The following is a 19,407-nucleotide window of genomic DNA, read 5'->3' as shown; positions in this document are numbered from 1 at the left end:
AGATTGGCTTGCTCGTGACTCCCCTGCTGATATGCCCTTTGTTCCTTCCCATCAGTACTTTCTGCTTGGCATTTTCCTCATGTCAGTGTCCCTCAAGCTTCTACAAGACAAAACGAAAAAAGAAAGCACCATGAGGACTGTATTGATTACTTAGCTTTATTTTTGTGAAGGAATTCAAACAAAGGGCAGCCTTCCTCCAAATGGAACCTGTGGTACCTGTGGCTTACCTGGAAACAGTTAATGATAGTTCTCTGTGCTTAACACTTCCCAGTTGTGGCTTCTAGAAGTATGTAGAAGAGCTACATCATAATTCATAAAATATCTGTTTAGCACATGTGGTTGGCTTCCCTCCCCCCGCCAAGAATCTGTATATTATTCATAGCATCAAAAACAATTGTACTTTTTGTTTGCTTTCAGTCAAAGAAGTCTGGCTGAGATTACGGAACTGATCCACACTGCCTTTCTGGTGCATCGTGGCATAGTGAATATTGGTGAGCTCAAGTCCTGTGACGGCCCACTGAAGGATATGCAGTTTGGAAATAAAATGGCTGTTTTGAGTGGAGATTTTCTTCTAGCAAATGCTTGCACAAGCCTTGCACAGCTGCAGAATACCAAGGTAAAAAGAAAAAAAATTCTTATACTGCCAGAGCAAGTAACTATTAGTGAATCTTCCGAAAGAGAGGCATTTTAAAAAATAAGCAGTTATGATATGTATGTATATATGGAGCATCCTTTAAAAATCAGCATACTTACATTATAGCTGTAGATGGATTGACAGGCTGCTGCTGCTGTGAACATGTTTACCACTGTCCTGTAGAATTACTGTGGTGAGGCCTTTAATATACATTCTGAAGCAAGTGTAGTAATGGATGAGTGGTTAATTTGGCGAATTTAACATATATGCAGTAGCATCCTCAGGACATGTCAGACTACACCACCTCTGGCAGACTGCCAGCTGAAGACATGTTTGGTTTGTTATTTTGTTTTACCTTGTGCTTTGTGAAAGGTTTGTTTGTCCTAGGGAATTCTTGAGGGAAAAAGCTTCATTTCTTTGTCTACACAGCACTCAGGTGACTTTTTACTCTTAATAAAATTACTTTGTTAGGCACTTGAATGCCCCTGAGTATTGGATTGCGCTATTATTGTGGATGTACTGGCTTCTAAAGGGCAGCTGCAATCCAGCTGCTCAGCCAAACTGTTTGAAACTTTACAGCAAAATGTTTTTCATGACAAATGAATTATGTATATGTATGATCTTAGAAAACGAGACCGATGGAAACCTTAAGAGATCATCTCTCTAGTCGGTTCTTCTTTTCCCCAGACAGGATGAGCTACACCAAATCATTCTTGATGTGTTTGTCTAGCTTGTTCTTAAAACCTCCTGTGGTGGAGAGAGATTCCTGGGCATCCCTGTGCCAGCCTAGTGTAACACCTAACTACATGTAAGGCTGAAGAGCTTAAGTGTGCCATTCCAGTGGAAACAGAAAACAATTCTTTTTTGCAGGGGTACTTTTTATACATGTGAAGATTGCTGCCATATTGTAATGTAACATAAATGCTTGCCATGTGTGCAATTGTCAATTATCAACATAGTTTTAATCCTGACCTTAAGGAGTCTATTGTTTTTAGATTCTTGTGCTAAAGCTCCTCATGATGGTAGTTGAGTATTTCTGTACTGCTTTGATCATGAGTGTGACAGTTTCTCTCAAAAGTGGTGTCATTTTGTAACAGAGCTGAGATTCAGGAGGAGAGACAGAAAAATTAGATGTCAATCTGCTGGAATAGTGGCTTAAGCCATTATGGTGATAACTGGTAGTAAGTATTAAAAGAAGTTTTAAATAGTGCAAAATTTTAGTCATACCATAACCAAAATGAGGCGCAATTGATTTTACTAATTATTGTTGAATTGTATCTTTTTTTTTCTTTTTTTTTTTTTAGTACTTGGTAGGATTCTCAAGACAGACTAAAGGATTTAACCTTACATCAATTTTTTGTTTCAACATAAGAGGAAACTTTTATAAAATGTAGCACCTATTACTTTGCATTTAGTACATCATTAAGTATTGCACCAGCAATGTATAATCCCTGAAGACTTGCCAGGAAACAAGCTTAGAGTGAAATGAAGCACAAGTGCAGAGAAATACTTTTTTTTTTTTTTTTTTTTAAAAAAGCAATCATTATACTGCATGTCGGAATATTCTGCCAAAACATTTTAGCACTTTTTTTCATTTTTCTGACATCTAAATACTTTCATAGCTTCTACATACGATAAGTGGGATGCCATTATGGAAACTGATTGACTTAGTAAATTATTCTTTTTCATACGTCTAACCCTACTAGCAAAGTTAGAAAAATTAAAGTACAAGCTATAGAAATCTCTTGACAGGTGCAATGATTTAAACATACTGTATTTATTCTTTTGTAAATGATGAATTTTCAAATCTGGCATCTGTTTTTCAGCAGTGTGAAATAACTGTGACTTTTTTCCTTCATAATGTTTTGTTTTCTTTTATGTAAAAAGTAAAAATCACAGGACTGCTTTTTTGCTGGCATTTATTTGGTAGCTCAGCAAACTGGCTAATGAAATGAGCAGCATTATATTGTACATGGTACTGACCATGGTAGGCTAAAACCTCTATAGGCATGCATAACTGTTGTGGAGACTAGAATTTAAACTAAAGAGGGTTTTAACATTAACTGAAACCACTGCTACCAAGATAATTTTATTGTGCTGTTAAACTCTTGTCTGAGCTTGTGTATGATGCATTTATCTCTGTGCTCCTCTCAGGGCTGACAATTAGATGTGAAATTCTGTAGTCGTAATGAAATGCAGAGCTATTTTATAATTGCCAAGGGTAAAATTAGCAAAGTCAATTATTTTCCCTTAGGCTTTTCCCTGTAGATATTAAAAGGCTGCAAGGTAATTGCCTTAGGTAACACTTTGATTTTTAAATAACATTAAATATAGGAATTGTTGTTGTTAATTCGTAGTAATTTTCCTCTTGCTGCTGTTGTAGAATATAGCTGTAATGATGTTAAGATTCAAGGCTCAGGGTTTGTGTTTTGGGGGGTTTCTTTTAAACTAGTGCTTATACTTCTTGCATGTTTGCTGAAGTTATGCAAAAGAAGGGTTTGGGGGGGTGGTTTGGGTTTGTTTTTTTTAATATCTGAGGTACAAGAACTCTAGATTTCTTGAAATGTCAGTTAGGAAGCCTCCTGTAAGATAAATTCTGCTGTTGTGCTATTATAAAGTCATCTAAAATTTTGGTTTTTGAACACACGTAATAATTCAGAAGAAAGCATTCTCATTTTTCACTTTGTGAAATTAAGAGACGTTAATTATGATTACAAAGTTGGTATTGACTGAGGCTTAAAATAAAGTACTGAAGGGCAGATGCAGCTGCATGGTACATTTTTGTAACCATGACAAAATTCTACATTTAGTCAGGTAATAAAAACAGTTTAAAATGAACAGTAATTAAAAAAAACTTTTACAGCTACAAAGCATTAGATTGATCAGATCACATGTACGTACAAGTCTTTTGTACATTCGTGTTAACTTTTTGATCACCTTATATAAACTATCTTTTTTTTTTGTCTACTTTGTATTTTGGATAGTGGCTTTTCTTGGCCTGCTGATTGTGGCGATAAATTTTGCTGTTGATTGGAGATGATATGGATAAAACCTTACTTAAGAACTGCATTGCTAATCCATGGATTTTAGAACAGAATTGACCCCAAAGATGAATTGGGTTGGGATCTTTTAGTAGTCGGTATATCAGCAGTGGGTTTAGGAATGGTGAGCCTTTGACAAGGAAGGGCATGGCTGGGTTTTGCTACTTAAATAACAACACAGTAATGCCTGGTAATGTGCTGATTTATTGGATTGGGATGTGTTTTATGGAATGATGGGGGTTTGATAGGTTTTCTCATTTTGAGGTTGCAGTGTTTTGATATTAGGATTGTGATAAGATATTTGTAAAAGTCATTGTAAACATGTAGATGTGGGAGAGGTGGAAAAGTAAATGATGTTTGCCTAACAAAATAAGGTACCTCCCAACTATCTTGTGGGATATGTGACTATATGCAGCTCAAAATAAATATTTGAATAAATTATTAAGAAGTGTAAGAGGATATGTTTAACGGTTCTTTGTTGCCATCTGAAGGTAATATGTCTTTAACATTGGTTATCTTGCTTTGCCTAGCCAAGGCTATGGGGTTGAAACCGCTAACAGCAAGTTTTGTTGCTTGAAAATCCTTCCTTGAATCTGGTAGCAAAAAGTGTTAGTTTTGTCTTTGATTTCTGCTTAAGTAACCTTCACTTCTTGCAGTATTTTTAGGGTGGCACTCAGATGCAAACAGCAAAAGTTGGCATTTTTGTCACCAGTCAGCCAGATATGTAATATGGATGTTTTAACACAAGTGGTGTGTGAATATTGACCATGATATTATCAAATAATGTGCTTTTTCAGGGTATATCACAAATAAGTTGGAAGAAAACTGTTGCAGCATTAAAGCTGGAGCTTCCTAGAGCATCAGTTGTCTTATGAAACTATGGAGAGGCTGCATAAAAGATGTACTTATGACCAGTTTTGATCCTCTCACACTCTGAAGACAGTGATACGTAAAACTTTAGAAGGATGAAATGATGCATTTTAGTGCAATGCTTACTGTGATGTGGTGCTGACTAAAGAAAATGATAAAATAATCTGCAAATGCATTGCTTGCAACTCCATAAACTGATAGGAAGGCATCCTCTTGTATTTAAAAAAAAAAAAAAAAACAAAAAACACAAACCAACCAACCAAAACCAAAGCACCAAAAAACCAGCATATCCGAAACCACACACACACACACACACACACCCCCCCCCCCCCCGAAAAGAAGAAAGAAAGGGGGGGGGGGAAGGGGGGAAGCCTAGCCCAAAACCCTGAAATACATGTAATGGTAGTGTTCTCTGTAGTTCTTATTGAAATCTGAAGAATGACTCTATTTTTCCCACTATAATTCAGTGAGCTCTTGTTGGAATAGTTAAACTGTTCACAGAAGCACTTCAAAATCTGCAGCCTGAAAGCTTGGAACTGAATATAAGAATCTTGTCTGTCAATGCAGAGCTCTGCCAGAAGACCACATTATAGAACCGCATTGTTTTATTAAGCATTATTTGTTTATAAATAAACAGTAGCACAGATGTAGTACTTATATAGTGGATGCATTTCCTTATGTTAAGTATATGTATTCCTAAAGGCACAAATGTGTTGTTTACAAAATAGGCCTTGTGTTTGCATAAACATCAACAAGTTATTCATGTAAGTCTTCTATGTCTTCCTGTTGCAACACTCTGAATGTACATTGTGCTTCATAAAAGAGCTGCTTATCTTGAACTATGGTTTCTACTTCTGTAGCATCACTTGTGGTCCTGTGGGGAAGGCTCAGTTTTGAACTTGAGCAACTTGGTTCCTTGTTGACCAGTGAAGGATATGGAGAGCATCTCCTTTCTGGAATTATGCCAGTTGCTCTTTCGATGTAAATTGACGTTTTTGAGAATTGACAAGCAAGTCAGCTAGAATCTACAATTTTAATTTTTAAATGTCATTTAAGAAAGCTAGTACTTGTATCAGGCTTTTTCTTTCCCTGAATGATGTCAAGAGAAGAACATAAACTTTAAAAAAAATATTTGAAGTATTAAAACAGTGAAGAGTCATGGATTGGCTAAAGAAATGATTCCTAGAATCAGTGGCAGTTTTCTGGTCCTCTCTTCAAAACTGAAAACTTATTCTAAAGAACATGAAGAGTGCACACCATCAAGAATCCTGTAAGAGATATCCTTTTTAAGAGGAAATGTCTTGTTGCCAATGTGAAGGCAGCCATTAGCAGCCACCGACTTTTAGTAGGTCCAAATTACTGTCCCTCAGAACAGTACTTTTCATTTTGTTTGAGGTGAATAGAAGCTGTTTCTTGGTAAATATAGTTGTGAGATGAGTTATTTTCAGAGCAATGAAAGTTATTTTGAAAGTGTTATTCTTCATTGTTTTCTCTGGTGGAAAATGTTAACCATAAATACCCGCTAAGTATATTTACATTTTATTTTACATAAAATAAGCAAAGACCCTTAATCTGAGTTTTCCTTGTGAAATTCAGTATCTGTATTGATCAGAGCAGGCCGGATGAAAAAATAATGGAGAAAAGGTGAGGACCAGAAGTAATGTGTTTGCTCTCAGTTACGGTGTTAATATAGAAAACTGACACTGATAATAAAACCATTTTCAAATCCTGTATATATCTTTAATTATTCTTAGCTCTTCACCTCTGCTCAGGTCTGTACTTCCTTTTTCTTGCCTGATACAAGCTGCTGTTAGAGATGAGTACCTTTAAAATGATCAGCTCACAGAGCAGCTAGGTGGCACTGAGGCGTGAATTTGGTAAGAAGCAGAGATCAGGTTAGATTGAGACCCAGGTTATGAAGTTTGATAGTGAAGTTGAGCTCTTGAGAGAAAAAAAATGAAGAAAAACAACCTTCAGAATATTTTTTAGAGAGCAGGATAAAGAGCTTTTCTGAAGTATGTTATCATGTCTGTCTTGCTGTACCTTCCTCTGAGGCACTGTTTGATGGTGAAATACTGGACTAGATAGGGAGTAGGACAGTATCTGTATTGCTCAGTATTTTTTATTCTAATTTAGTATTTTAGAGTGCCACAGGGGTGTGTCTCAAAACCAGACACTACTGAAAAATATAGATAAGTTTAAAGAGTTCTGAACTGATTTATGAAAAAGTACACTTAAGGAGCACTGTTTTATCTGGGTAATGGGGGAGAAGAAAACCAAGGAAGAATTGTAATGTTTTTGAACCTTTAACCTAAGAGGAGATGACATAAGACAACATAGCCACCATGATTGCATTATTACAGAATAAAGCTCTTCTTTGAGCAGCCCTAAATAAGTATTCTGTATCTTAAAATCTTGAGATGTATGCCAATATTGAGCATGTAACTTAGCATAGATTTTATTGGAGAATGCAAACACACTTTCAGTACTGAGAAATACATTGTTATGATTCATATATAATTATGAATCAATTCTTAAGAAAACTGTTATTAGTTTTAATAATTACTTTTAGGGTGCACCAAAATTTACTAATTTGCATCCACTGCTGAGAGGTAAATTTGGGTTTAGTTTACCTTAAAGTAAAACTTAAGAGACTGTAATTCAAACAAACTGTATGTCCATTTAATGGACATGTATTGTTTTTTCTGCCCAGTGTTCTCAAACACTGGATTTTTAATAAGAAGATGTCTTTACTAAAGTTTTGTTGACAGTCATGTGAAGTTCCTTTGGTAGCAAAAAGGCACTCTTTATAATAGTTGATGAAAGAATTTAAGCATTAGGGGAAAAAAAATCCTGTATGGTAGAGATAAATGATGAAAACATATTGGGATCAGTACTTGGTAATAAAATTTTTCCCACACTACTGCCTTAAAACTTTTGTCTAGCATTTCTGCTGTCATTAGAGGTAACAGTTCTTGTGATGATGATGATAAAATTGTAGAATGATGCTAGTAAATCTCCTAATTACTGCATTGTGCTCTTCCCATTGCCCCTTTCCACGCTTGTGTCAGTGGAACAGTTCCTTAGCAAGTGCATCATTTGCCTTTGTTTTCAAGAAGTAAATTTGTAGCCCCTAAAATAACATCTGAGCAAATGAAGCATGCAATTTTCTGAATCTTTTACAGATTTTTTTTTTATTTCACTTTTACTATCTATAACTGGTAATATAATTAAATATTTGTAAAATTTCATTACCTTAATGGCTGCAGTTATATGTTTGAAAAGTAATCTTTTGGAGAAGTTAAATTAGAGGATTAAGTGACACGGCTTATTAACTTATTAATTTAATTGAAATTCTAAAAATTGGACTTAATCTGTAATTGTGGTAATAGGTTAGAAACAGTCTCCTTTTTTGATCTGTAAGAGTTCTATTGCATTGCAGTGAATGTCAATTTTGAGATTACAACCACTTAACTTTGTTTTGATTCATAATCAGTACATTCCTCAAACAGGTCTATCCTTTACCTTAGTGGCCTTTTGCACCTGTACTGGTTTTTAAAGCTAATGCTTATATTAAGCTTTCCCAAAGCTAGACTCCATTGGGGTTAGTATAGGTCTGTGTTGAAAGAGTTTATTTTTCTGTGGTTCTTGGCCATGGCACTGCTGGAAAATTTTATGTTTAGAATCCAGTCTTTTTTTTCTGTCCTCCCACTTCTGCATGAAAAAATAGTTTGGAAAAAAAAGGGAAAAAAAGAAAAAAAAGAAAAAAAAGAGTGATTTCTGCCACTTCTCTTATGGACCTGTATGACTTACAGCCAGTGCCTTGTAGCAGAATGACTGCTGCGGAACGTGGAAGGACTGAGATTGAGACTGATAGCAAAATATGTAGTCATAGGTATCACTGTGAATCATCAAGTCTAAGACTGAAGCTCTTTCCCAAAAATATACTGCAAGAATATTTGGAAAGCATCGAGGCATGGAGCTATCAAGAACTGAATTGTGAGTGTTTGAGATTCTGTCTCAATGCTATGTTGACTGAGCAAGTAACAGTCTCAGGAAAAAGTTACCCGCTCAGTTCTGATAAATTTTCAATAAACTACTGAAGATTTTCATACTGGTTTGCACAAAGTCCATTTAATGTTCTTGCCTCTGAATCGTCTCGCTTAACAATTTCCTCAGCTTGCATCTGAATCTGCCTTCCTCGTAGTATCAATTGGACATGCCTTTCTGCTTCTCTGGTCTGCCCAGCAGATCAAAGTCAAAGTTTACTGCTTGAGTTCTTGAATCAAATACCTGTCATTATTCCAGGTAGGTATTCTCCTCCTCAGAGGTAAACCACACAGCTACTTCTGACACATGGTTAAGTAGTTCTTTTTCTGATAGAACTACTGTTTGCCTCATTCTAATGAACAGAATGGTCTGGAAAATACTAATATGCTATCTATACATGAAAAAGAGAGGGCTTTTCAGAGATGACTGTTGAGCATCAATGAAGAAGAAAATTAAAACTAATTTGAAGAAACTGAAGAAAAAGCTGATTTTGTTGAGGGGAAAGTCAGAGGTCATTCAAGATCTCAGGATAATCGCTATACCTTGGAAATGTGTTCTGGATAGTTGGGGTAGCAGTGTCTGCCTCTCTGTTGTTTGCTCCCTTAATGTATGACACGGAACTGACAGTTGTCTAGTGGTAAAGGCAAATGGCTTAGGAATCAAAAATATTTGCGGGCTTTGAGAGATATATAGGTACGCATATCATGTGTGTGTATATATATAAAAATCAATTTCATTGAATGTTAAGGCCAAATTATGGAAGAAAAGTTCTTGTGTTTTGGTTTGTTTGTTTGTTTGTTTTTTAAAGGCAGACCCCCTCACTTTTCAAAGAAGAAATTGCCTTTCAAAGGTTTGAGGCAAACATTAAAAAGTGGCTATATTTGATATTTCCTTAACTGTTAATAAGAAACCGTATCCAAGATGTTGATCACTGCCAGAATATGTAGGAAATGGATATTCAAAAGAAAGCAAAATTTATTCCAAGAAATTGAAGTAATGAAAACTTGTGGGTTTGTGCTGTTTTATTCTGCATGAGATGCACACTGTGAGAAAGGACTCTCAAGAGCCAGCAGTTCTGCTGCTTCATTCACCACTTACTTAGAATAGGTATTGGCACTGTCTGGGTTTCTTAAAGCAGAGATGTTCATTACAGCTTTTTCTTTCACAGCTATGAATAATCATCATAGGGGAATTCATTGCTAAATAGCTTTAGCTCATACACAAATTATAAAATGAAAATGAGTTTTCATAAAGTTGCGGAAGGTGATGTCCTCCATGAGCGATATTTGCCATGCCAACTTCATTCTTTTTATAGCTGAAGCACTGGAAGATCACAAGTTCTGTTTTCTTGGCTTTATTTAAAGTCTGTTTCTTAAACATAATAAGATTCATACTGAGAGTGCATGGTAGGATAAAAAGCAATCAAATCTGTTTCTGGTGAAATACTGTCTTAACAATATTATCTCAAACAGACTTTTTTTTTTTTTTTGAGTAAAGACTTAATACATACCAACATCCATCTTTGGGTTGGTGGGATCTTACGGAATATTTGGTTCTTGAAGTGGACTTTCATGACAAGGCAGTTAATAAACAATTTTGCAGAAGGAGTGGAGGTCACAGTGGTTAGTATATAGTCAGCTGTCCACCTGGAGTACAACTTCAACAGAGAATACACTTTTAAAAAGTGAAAATAGAGTTTTGTGATGATTCTGTTGCAATTCAAAGCTGTTAGCAGTAGTGATAAAAATCTATGATTTGTCTGGATGGCCTTTCTTAGTCTCCCAAGATCTTAACTATTCATAAAAGGGAAATCTGTTCCTAGTACAATCATAAACTTAACCCTTCCCTAAGAGAGTATTTGGCATCAGCTTTGTAGCCTTGGTTTTATTATTTCAAAGACAAGAAAAGTTATTATTACGTGTGCTGCAGATGTGAGTATGCAAAATCATGTGTGGTCCTCCTCCACCAGCTGCTGGTATCACAGAATGGTTGAGGTTGGAAGGGACCTCTTGAGATCGTCTAGTCCAAACCCCCTGCTCAAGCAGGGTCAGTTAGAGCAGGTTGCCCAGAACCATGTCCAGATGGCTTTTAAATATCTCCACAGATGGAGACTTTGCAACCCCTCTGGGCAACCTGTTCCATTGTTTGGTGCCCTCACAGTGAAGTGTTTTCATGTGTCCAGTTGGAATTTTATATTTTAATTTGTGCCCATTGCCTCATCCTGTCAGTGGGCACCGCTGAGAAGAATTTGGCTCCCTCTTCTTCATTCCTTCCCAGCAGGTGTTTATACACATTGTACTACTAGGAGAGGTTAAAATATATGTGTCCTGTAAATAGAGTGATAGATTATATATCCTCCCCTCTTTTTGCACTGCTGTAAAGCTCATCTTTAAAATGAACCTTCCCAGGGTCAAACTTTTAGTAAAAGTACCTTTACATCTGGAGTCGCTTCAGTGCAATAACATACTATAGTGCATAAAATTACAGCAGTAATGTAGATGAGTTAACTGTATTTTAAACAAAATGCTGAAGTATTTGACATCTTGTTGGCTAGGAAGAAGATTGAATCTTTGGATGGACTGGAACTGGTCGATAATATTAGTGTTTTGAAATTCAGCAGCATTTCACTTGGAGTCTAGAATCTGATTGCTGCTACTCTTGGTACAGTGGGTTGTTGATTTGCTAGTTTAACAAACATCTGCAGTTTTGTTTAGTTGATTCCATCTAATAGGTGATTCCATACATCAGATGCTAAATGGTATTACTGCTGATTCACGTTTATTCAGATACAGTCTATGCAAAATAGTTAATACCACTTGCAGGTATAATTGCTATCAACCTGGAGCTGATCAGATTATTTTTTTTTATTCAGTTTAATCTGCAATTCATTTGTGAACATATCCCAGTTTAATTGTTGTCTATACCAGCATGACTGGAAATAGTGTTTTATAGCCATGCTCTTCTGCATCATTTATTGATGAGGAGGGTTTTATAGCTACAGAACCCTGTAGTCATTGTACCTTCTTTCTTCACTGTTTTGTATAGAAGAAAGTTGTGTAATGAAATCACCCCATCCAAAAGGGTCAAGCTGAAGAAATCACATACTTCTCTAACCTGACTCACTCATCAACAGTTGGTTGAGTGCAAGGATCTGCTGCATTGGATCTGCAAAGATACTAATACACTGTGTAAGGTACTATGTGGAGGTAGAGAAGGGAAAACGATGTTTCTTCTGTTGGTTATGTTATCATTAAGGAAAATGACTGAATTATGCACTAAAAGTCTTTATACTAGTGAAAACCCCTTCTGTGGATAGTGTTGCATCAGCATAAAAAGGGTAACTTAATACTGTTGAAAATCCTGAAGGTAGACTGACCTTAAGGTAGGTATTTAATAATACTAGCAATATTCAAATTGACTGCTGCTGATTATTTTGAAGGATTTTTTTATGTCTAGGAAGTACCTTTTTATCAGGTAGTGGGTTTGGGTGATGTGTTTACATTCCACATAGGATTTTGCTACTAATTTGTCATTAACAGGGTGAAGAAAACCATAAATGTGTTTTCCAAGAGCATTTAAAACTTGCTAGAAAGAAATCACTGTGAGGAGTCCTTTCTGTGTGTTTCAACTAAGTGAGGGACAGCTTCAAAAAATAGTAAAGCTCAAGATGATTTCAGATAGCAAATCCAATAGGATTCAATAAACATTATGTTAAAAAAAAAATCTGTAGGCTAGTACACTTAGTTAGCTGTATGACTAATGATGTTTGAGGAGATTAACCAGGAAAGAAAATTGGACTCCAGGGTTCTTGGTACTCCGTAGAGCTTTTGCTCCCTTTTTTTAGGTATTATTGAACAATCAAAATCCAATTTCATCTATTTACTGAGTTTCATCTTTATCTTGCTAGTGTTGCAGTGTTTCTGTGTCAAATGCAGGAGAATGTTTAATTTGAAGAACTTTCCGAGGAATTTTTAAGTGTGGAAATATTTTCAGAAGTTAACACTTGTTTGGGGAGGGAAGTCAAATGCAAGTTGAAGGAACTTTTATCTGTATATTTAATGTTTCTTGACTATCTAATTTTCTTCTTTACTTGTATGGAGAAGTCTTGCTGTGTTTTCAAGTCTACACATCAGCAGCAAGGAGTATGGTCTGTCAGAGTTGTATGAGGAAAGGGTACTGTTTCAACACTAAGACAGGAAGGAATTATTTGTGGTCCTTCTTGAAAGGAATTTGGCAAAGATAAGGAAGTTTGTCAAATAGAAATCGGGAAGGATGAGGAACAAAGATATATCTGTTGTTGTGTTCTTCCTAGTGCTGTTCCCTGTCCTCCCACAAGAGCTTCATCCTTTCCCTGATGTTCCCCTTGAAAATATCTGGTAGAGTCTGGAGAGACATTGTATTACTGCTCTGAAATAGTGGTCTGTGTAATCAATTCCATTTCAGCTGCTGAATTTAAAATAAAACCACCACACATTGAATGGAGCTCAATTTTATTCCTTTTTTTAAACTAGAATGAAAAACAGGAAAAAATACATATGCAGTGTTATATTGCAGTGAACTTTAAACAAAATATTTTGAAGACAAGTAAAGGGAACAAAGTGCTTGAGTTCCTAAACTGATGGCAGCAGCGTCGTCTTTTCATCCAGGTGTTTAGAAATCTTGTGAAGGATGAGTGGGGCCCAGAATCCATTTTTTTACTGTGCTTGAAGGAGTCTGAATCATATTTTCTAACTTCAGAGAAAGTATTCTACCAATATGTCTTATATTCTGTGATTTCCCTGCAGTCCTTCTAGCTTTAAAGTTTCACTTTAATTAAAATACACCTCTGTTTTTTATAGACGGAGCTGGATTTCCCAGGGCGGTCAGCTGCAGGCAAGAACTGTGCTGCTGTACCTATGACAGTGAATACATGGCCTTATTCTGTGTCATCATGTATACAGAATGCTTTGGGAATTCTGAACCCTGAATTATGTTATATATAGATGGGTCCTCAGTAAACTACCTGAAAGATTTAGTCTGATTTCAGAAAAAGGAGGGAGGAAATTCAATGTGTGGTTCGCTGAACATCCCGAGTAATTTTCTGAACTGCTAAGAAAATTACCACCATTTTATTTCTTCAGTCATTATTTAGAAAATCTGAGCTTGAGAAACTAGACTCAAAGTAAATTTAAAGAGCCTTGAAGGGCTAAAGCTGTGCATTTTTGACAAATAAGTTACTATACCAGAAAAGGGCAAATTCTCACCAAACTTGTCTTCAAACCTACAGAGCTCTTCTAGCATTGAAACATAGCACAGTCTTCTGGACTATTTCATATTTGCACAAATTGGAGAGGTCAGAGCATGAGTTCTGTCTTGCTATGGACTCGGCAATCACGTGCTTGTGTCCAGAGTTTAGATCATGTTATACACTTAGTCTGCCTAGATAGTAGGAGAGATTTTTAGCTTTAACAATCCATCTCTTTTCCCTATGTTCGTCCTAAATTGATGTCTTTGCGTTGACCTTTTAAAAGCAGAAGAGATCACATCTCTACATAAGCTGTTGAAGTGATACCTCCTTAGGAAAAGAAAATAACAACAAAAAAATGAACACTGGCAGAACTGTTTCAGAACATGTGTTTAAAGGGTGTGAAATTATTTGCATGTGCACTTGTCACTTGCAAGTAATGGGTCATCCCCTGGGCAGTTCCTAGCCCTGCAGATGCTCTGGGGAAGCAGAAAACATAGTGCTTTGGAAGATGCTGATGCAGAGTGGAAAATGAAAAACAGAGTGGAAGTTTGTTTTCTCTCAGTATGATGTTATTCCTGCTCATCTAAGAGGGACCAGGCTTCTCAAAAACTTGTAGAGGATTGAAAAAACAGTGGGAAGAGAGATTATGAATAGGCAGCCTGTGGTCTCTTTTGAGATGTTGCTGTTTTCAAGCACTAATTCTGGCAATCCTTTCTTCCCTTTCCCCATCTTTGAACTTGTTTAAAAAGGAGCTCAACCTTCAAAGGAGAAGAGAAGCAGTTGGGAGCACTTGATTTTTCATCTACCTTTCCTGCTCTTCAAACTTGCTTCTCAGAAATGTCAGCACGTGGAACAGGACACTGGTCAGGCGGAAAGGCGCTGATGAGAATAGAGACAACTTGGATACTGTTTTCTGCTCTTCCACTGGCGTGCTGCATAATTTTGGGGAAAATCAGTTCCCTGTCACTGTTTTCCCCTTACATAAGGGGGTCATAGGCTTGCCAAGCTGGTGAAGAAAGCTTTAAACTAAAGTTGCCAGGGGAGGGGAACCTCAACCCATCCCACTCCTACCAGTTTGATGCCAGTGCCAGCAAAAGATGCCCAGTGCCTGGAGAGGGATCACAGGTCAGCAGAAGAGCACCAGAGGAGCAGCACAGAGGAATTCCAGCCACTCCAGCCAGTAAGTCAGCTTCATCGGGAGCCCAACCTAAATGCCTCTGTGCAAACTACGTAGCATGGGGAATAAACAAGAGGAGTTAGAGACGTGTGCATGCCTGCAGGGCTATGATCTTATTGGCGTCACGGAGACGTGGTGGGATGGCTCCTATGACAGGAGTGTTGGAATGGAAGGATACAGGCTCTTTAGGAAGGACAGGCAGGGGAGATAAGGAGGGGGTGACACCCTCTGTGTCAGTGACAAGCTGGAGTGCATGGAGCTGCACCTGGGGATGGATGAGCAGACTGAGAGCTTATAGGTCAGGATTAAAGGGAAGGCAGGGAGAGGTGACATTATAGTGGGGGTCTACTACAGGCAGCCTGATCAGGAAGACTGAGTGGATGAGGCCATCTATAGACAGATAGGAGCAGCCTCATGTTCACAAGCCCTGGTCCTCATGGAGGACTTGAACCCACCCGGATAGCTGTTGGAGGGACAACACAGCAGGGCATAAGCAATCCAGGAGGTTCCTGGAATGCATTGATGATAACTTCCTTCTCCAAGTGATAGAGGACCCAACAAGGAGAGATGCTGTGCTGGACCTTGTTCTCACCAACAAGGAGGGGCTGGTGGGGAATGTGAAGCTCAAGGGCAGCCTTGGCTGTAGTGACGTTGAAATCATGGAGTTCAAGATCCTTTGGGCAGCGAGGAGGGTACACAGCAAGCTCGCTACCCTGGACTTCAGGAGAGCAGACTTTGGCCTCTTCAGGGATCTGTTTGGTCAAGTACAATGGGATACAGCCCTGGAGGGAAGAGGGCCCCAAGGAAGATGGTTAATGTTCAAGGATCACCTCCTCCAAGCTCAGGAGTGATGCATCCCAACAAAGAAGTAGTCAGGCAAAAACGCCAGGAGGCCTGCATGGATGAACAAGGAGCTCCTGGACAGACTCAAACACAGAAAGGAAGCCTACAGAGGGTGGAAGCAAGGACAGGTGGCCTGGGAAGAGTACAGAGAAACTGTCTGAGCAGCCAGGGATCAGGTTAGGGAAGCTAAAGCCCTGATAGAATTCAATCTGGCCAGGGATGTCAAGGACAACAAGAAAAACTTCCATAGGTATGTTGGTGATGAAAGGAAGATTAGGGAAAATGCAGACCCTCTCCAGAAGGAAACTGGAGACCTGGTTACCCGGGACATGGAGAAGGCTGAGGTACCCAACAACTCTTTCTCCTCAGTCTTCACTGGCAAGTACTCCAGCCACACTGTCCAAGTTGCAGAAGGCAAAGGCAGGGACTGGGAGAATGAGGAACTGCCCACGATAGAAGAAGATCAGGTTCGAGGCCATCTGAGGAACCTGAAGGTGCATAAGTTCATGGGACCTGATGAGATGCATCCACAGGTCTTGAGGGAAGTGGCTAAGCCACTATCCATCGTATTTGAGAAGTCGTGGCAGTCTGGGGAAGTTCCCACTCACTGGAAAAGGGGAAAAATAACCTCCATTTTTTTAAAAGGCAAAAAAAGGAAGACCCAGAGAGCTACAGGCCAGTCAGTCTCACCTCTGTGCCCAGCAAGGTCATGGAGCAGATCCTCCTGGAAACTGTGCTAGGACACATAGAAAATAACGAGGTGATTGGTGACAGCCAACAAGGCTTCACTAAGGTCAAATTGTGCCTGACAAATTTGGTGGCCTTCTATGACGGGGTTACAGCATCGGTGGATAAGGGAAGAGCAACTGACATCAGCTACCTGGACTTGTGCAAAGCATCCGACGCTGTCCCACATAATATCCTTGTCTCTAAACTGGAGACATGGATTTGATGGATGGACCTCTCAGTGGAAAGGAAGTGGCTGGATGGTCATGCTCAGAGTTGCTGTCAAAGGCTCGAAGTCCAAGTGGAGAGCAGTCCAGTGGCATTCGTCAGGGGTCGGTATTGGGACGAGCACTGTTTAACATCCTTGTCGGTGACACGGACAGTGGATTGAGTGCACCCTTAGCAAGTTTGCTGATGACACCAAGCTGTGTGGTGCGGTCGACACGCTGGAGGGAAGGGATGCCATCCAGAGGGACCTTGACAGGCTTGAGAGGTGGGCCTGTGCAAACCTCATGAAGTTCAACAAGACCAAGTGTGCCAGGTCCTGCACATGGGTCAGAGCAATCCCAAGCACAAATACAGAGTGGATGATGAGCGGTTTAAGAGCAGTCCTGTGGAGAAGGACTTGGGGGTGTTGGTTGACAAGAAGCTCAACATGACCTGGCAATGTGTGCTCACAGCCCAGAAAGCCAACTGTATCCTGGACTGTATCAAAAGAAGTGTGACCAGCATGGTGAGGGAGGTGATTCTCCCCCTCTACTCCACTCTCTTGAGACCCCACCTGGAGTACTGCATCCAGCTCTGGGCCCCCCAAAATCAGAAGGACATGGACCTGTTGGAGCGAGTCCAGAGGAGGGCCACGAAGATGATCAGAGGGCTGGAGCCCTGTGAAGACAGGCTGAGAGAGTTGGGGTTGTTCAGCCTGGAGAAGAGAAGGCTCCAGGGACACCTTATAGCAGCCTTCCAGTACCTAAAGGGGGCCTGCAGGAAAGCCAGAGGGGGACTTTTTACAAGGGCACGTAGTGATAGGACAAGGGGTAATGGCTTTACAGAGAGAGGATAGATTTAGGTGAGATGTAAGGAAGAAGTTCTTCCCTGTGAGGGTGGTGAGGCACTGGAACAGGTTGCCCAGAGGCTGTGGCTGCCCCATCCCTGGCAGTGTTCAAGGCCAGGTTGGATGGGGCTTTGGGCAACCTGGTCTAGTGGAAGGTGTCCCTGCCCATGGCAGGGGGGGTGGGACTAGGTGATCTTTAAGGTCCCTTCCAACCCAAACCATTCTATGATTCTGTGGTAAAACAGGAGGGAATAAATTTTGCAGGGCATGTTGACTGCTTTCAAATTTTCTGATGAAAAATGCTGCATAAGAGCTAGTCACTATATTATTGACTGCATGAATACTACTGAACCTGTAATAATTTTTCTTCCTCTGTGTCAGTTTGGGATGCAGAGGAAAATTATGTGGTTTCCTCATTTCTCATTGCTTTCCCCAGTGCTCAGGACCCCAGGCCACTGATGTTAAGCAGCAGATGCTTTTCATAGATCGGATTAAGGGGTGATGAAGTAACAGAGCCTCATGCAAGCATCCCGCTGTGCTCTTGAAACTGAAATTTCATTCCTGGTAGTGATCTGTATGGCCTTGCATTTACCTTAGAAAAATATTATTAAAAAGAAAAGGAGATATTTGGAAAGAAGAGAGGTAATATTAATACTAAATTCTTGCTAACATAGTGTTCAATATGTCACTAAAGGCATAATGGTATTTAATATATGAATTCTTCTAAATAGTGGATGTGTAATTCTCCAAAGATGTTTTATAAACTCTAAGAGGAAGAGGTACAATTGTTCACAAATGTTTCGCTGAGATTGTTTTAAGTCAGTTAAAATTGCCTTTGAGAGTAGAGTTGCACTAAAAAGAGAGAGGCGAGGTGGAAAAAAGAAACTCCAAAACAGGGTCCTGCTCAGTCTAGAGTTTCACGCAAGAAAGGAAAAAGGTCTAGTTATCCAGAGCCAGCTGCATTGTTAAAAGTTCATACTATCACTTTGACATTTAGAGTAGGACTCAGTGTCTTTGTAAATTCCTCTTCATATTACCAGTGTAGGTCTCTGAGCTCAGACCATTTCACAAACCATAACATTTTTTAGTGAGTGATTGATCTGTATTATGTGTCCTAGCCATCAGAAGAATCTTGGGATGTTGCTTGTATAAACTGTAATACAATCTGATCCTGGGCATTTAGTTACAGACTTTCATAGACCTATTGGCGATACTCAGTCCTCCTGGATTTGGGAATAAGGCTTATCGGATACCTTTAAAAAAAAAAAAAAAGGCGGGGGGGGGAGAAGAAAAAAAAAAAAGGCCCCTCATTTTCTCTGTTCCCCACTTAAATAACTCAACACATCTGGTAACACTGTAGGATCATTGTCCTTTCAGTTCCTCTGCAGCTCATATTGCTACAATATTTCTTCGGTATCTAGTTTCCTAAAGGGCAATGTGAATTTTTATTTTTTTTCTTAGGCTGTTTTTATAGGTCTTGCAAATTAACCCATATGCATTGCAAGAAAAAACATGACTTTTAATCAGCACCATTTCTAAAGTTAGCGCTTGCTCTGTGTATATGAATATGTATATGAATCAGTGTTTAAAAAAAAGAAAATACACAACCTTTCTGCTAGTACTCAAAACTAGCATACAAATGTGTTTTTATTATCAAATAAAGTATGCCTAAATGTTGGAATATCTTTCTGTTAGGGGTTTTATCATTTGGCTTCTTGTCTTCAGTTACAAGAATGATAAAAATGGAAACTATATCTTTTAATTCAATAAGAACTACGTTGAATT

At 38.8% G+C, this 19,407-nt stretch overlaps 1 protein-coding gene across 1 annotated transcript in view; it reads left to right on the top strand.

Moving 5' to 3' along the window:
- PDSS2 (decaprenyl diphosphate synthase subunit 2) overlaps positions 1 to 19,407 on the top strand; it is a 122,667-nt gene that overhangs the window by 73,117 nt on the left and 30,143 nt on the right. The window contains exon 3 of the mRNA XM_069804984.1: positions 418 to 616. Within this exon, the coding sequence (XP_069661085.1) occupies positions 418 to 616 (199 nt within the window). The remainder of the gene's footprint in view (positions 1 to 417; positions 617 to 19,407) is intronic.

The sequence above is a fragment of the Haliaeetus albicilla genome, chromosome 17 (assembly GCF_947461875.1).
Source record: "Haliaeetus albicilla chromosome 17, bHalAlb1.1, whole genome shotgun sequence".
NCBI lineage: Eukaryota > Metazoa > Chordata > Aves > Accipitriformes > Accipitridae > Haliaeetus > Haliaeetus albicilla.
The sequence above is the reverse complement of the archived record's forward strand: the minus strand, read 5'-3'. Positions and strand labels throughout refer to the sequence as shown.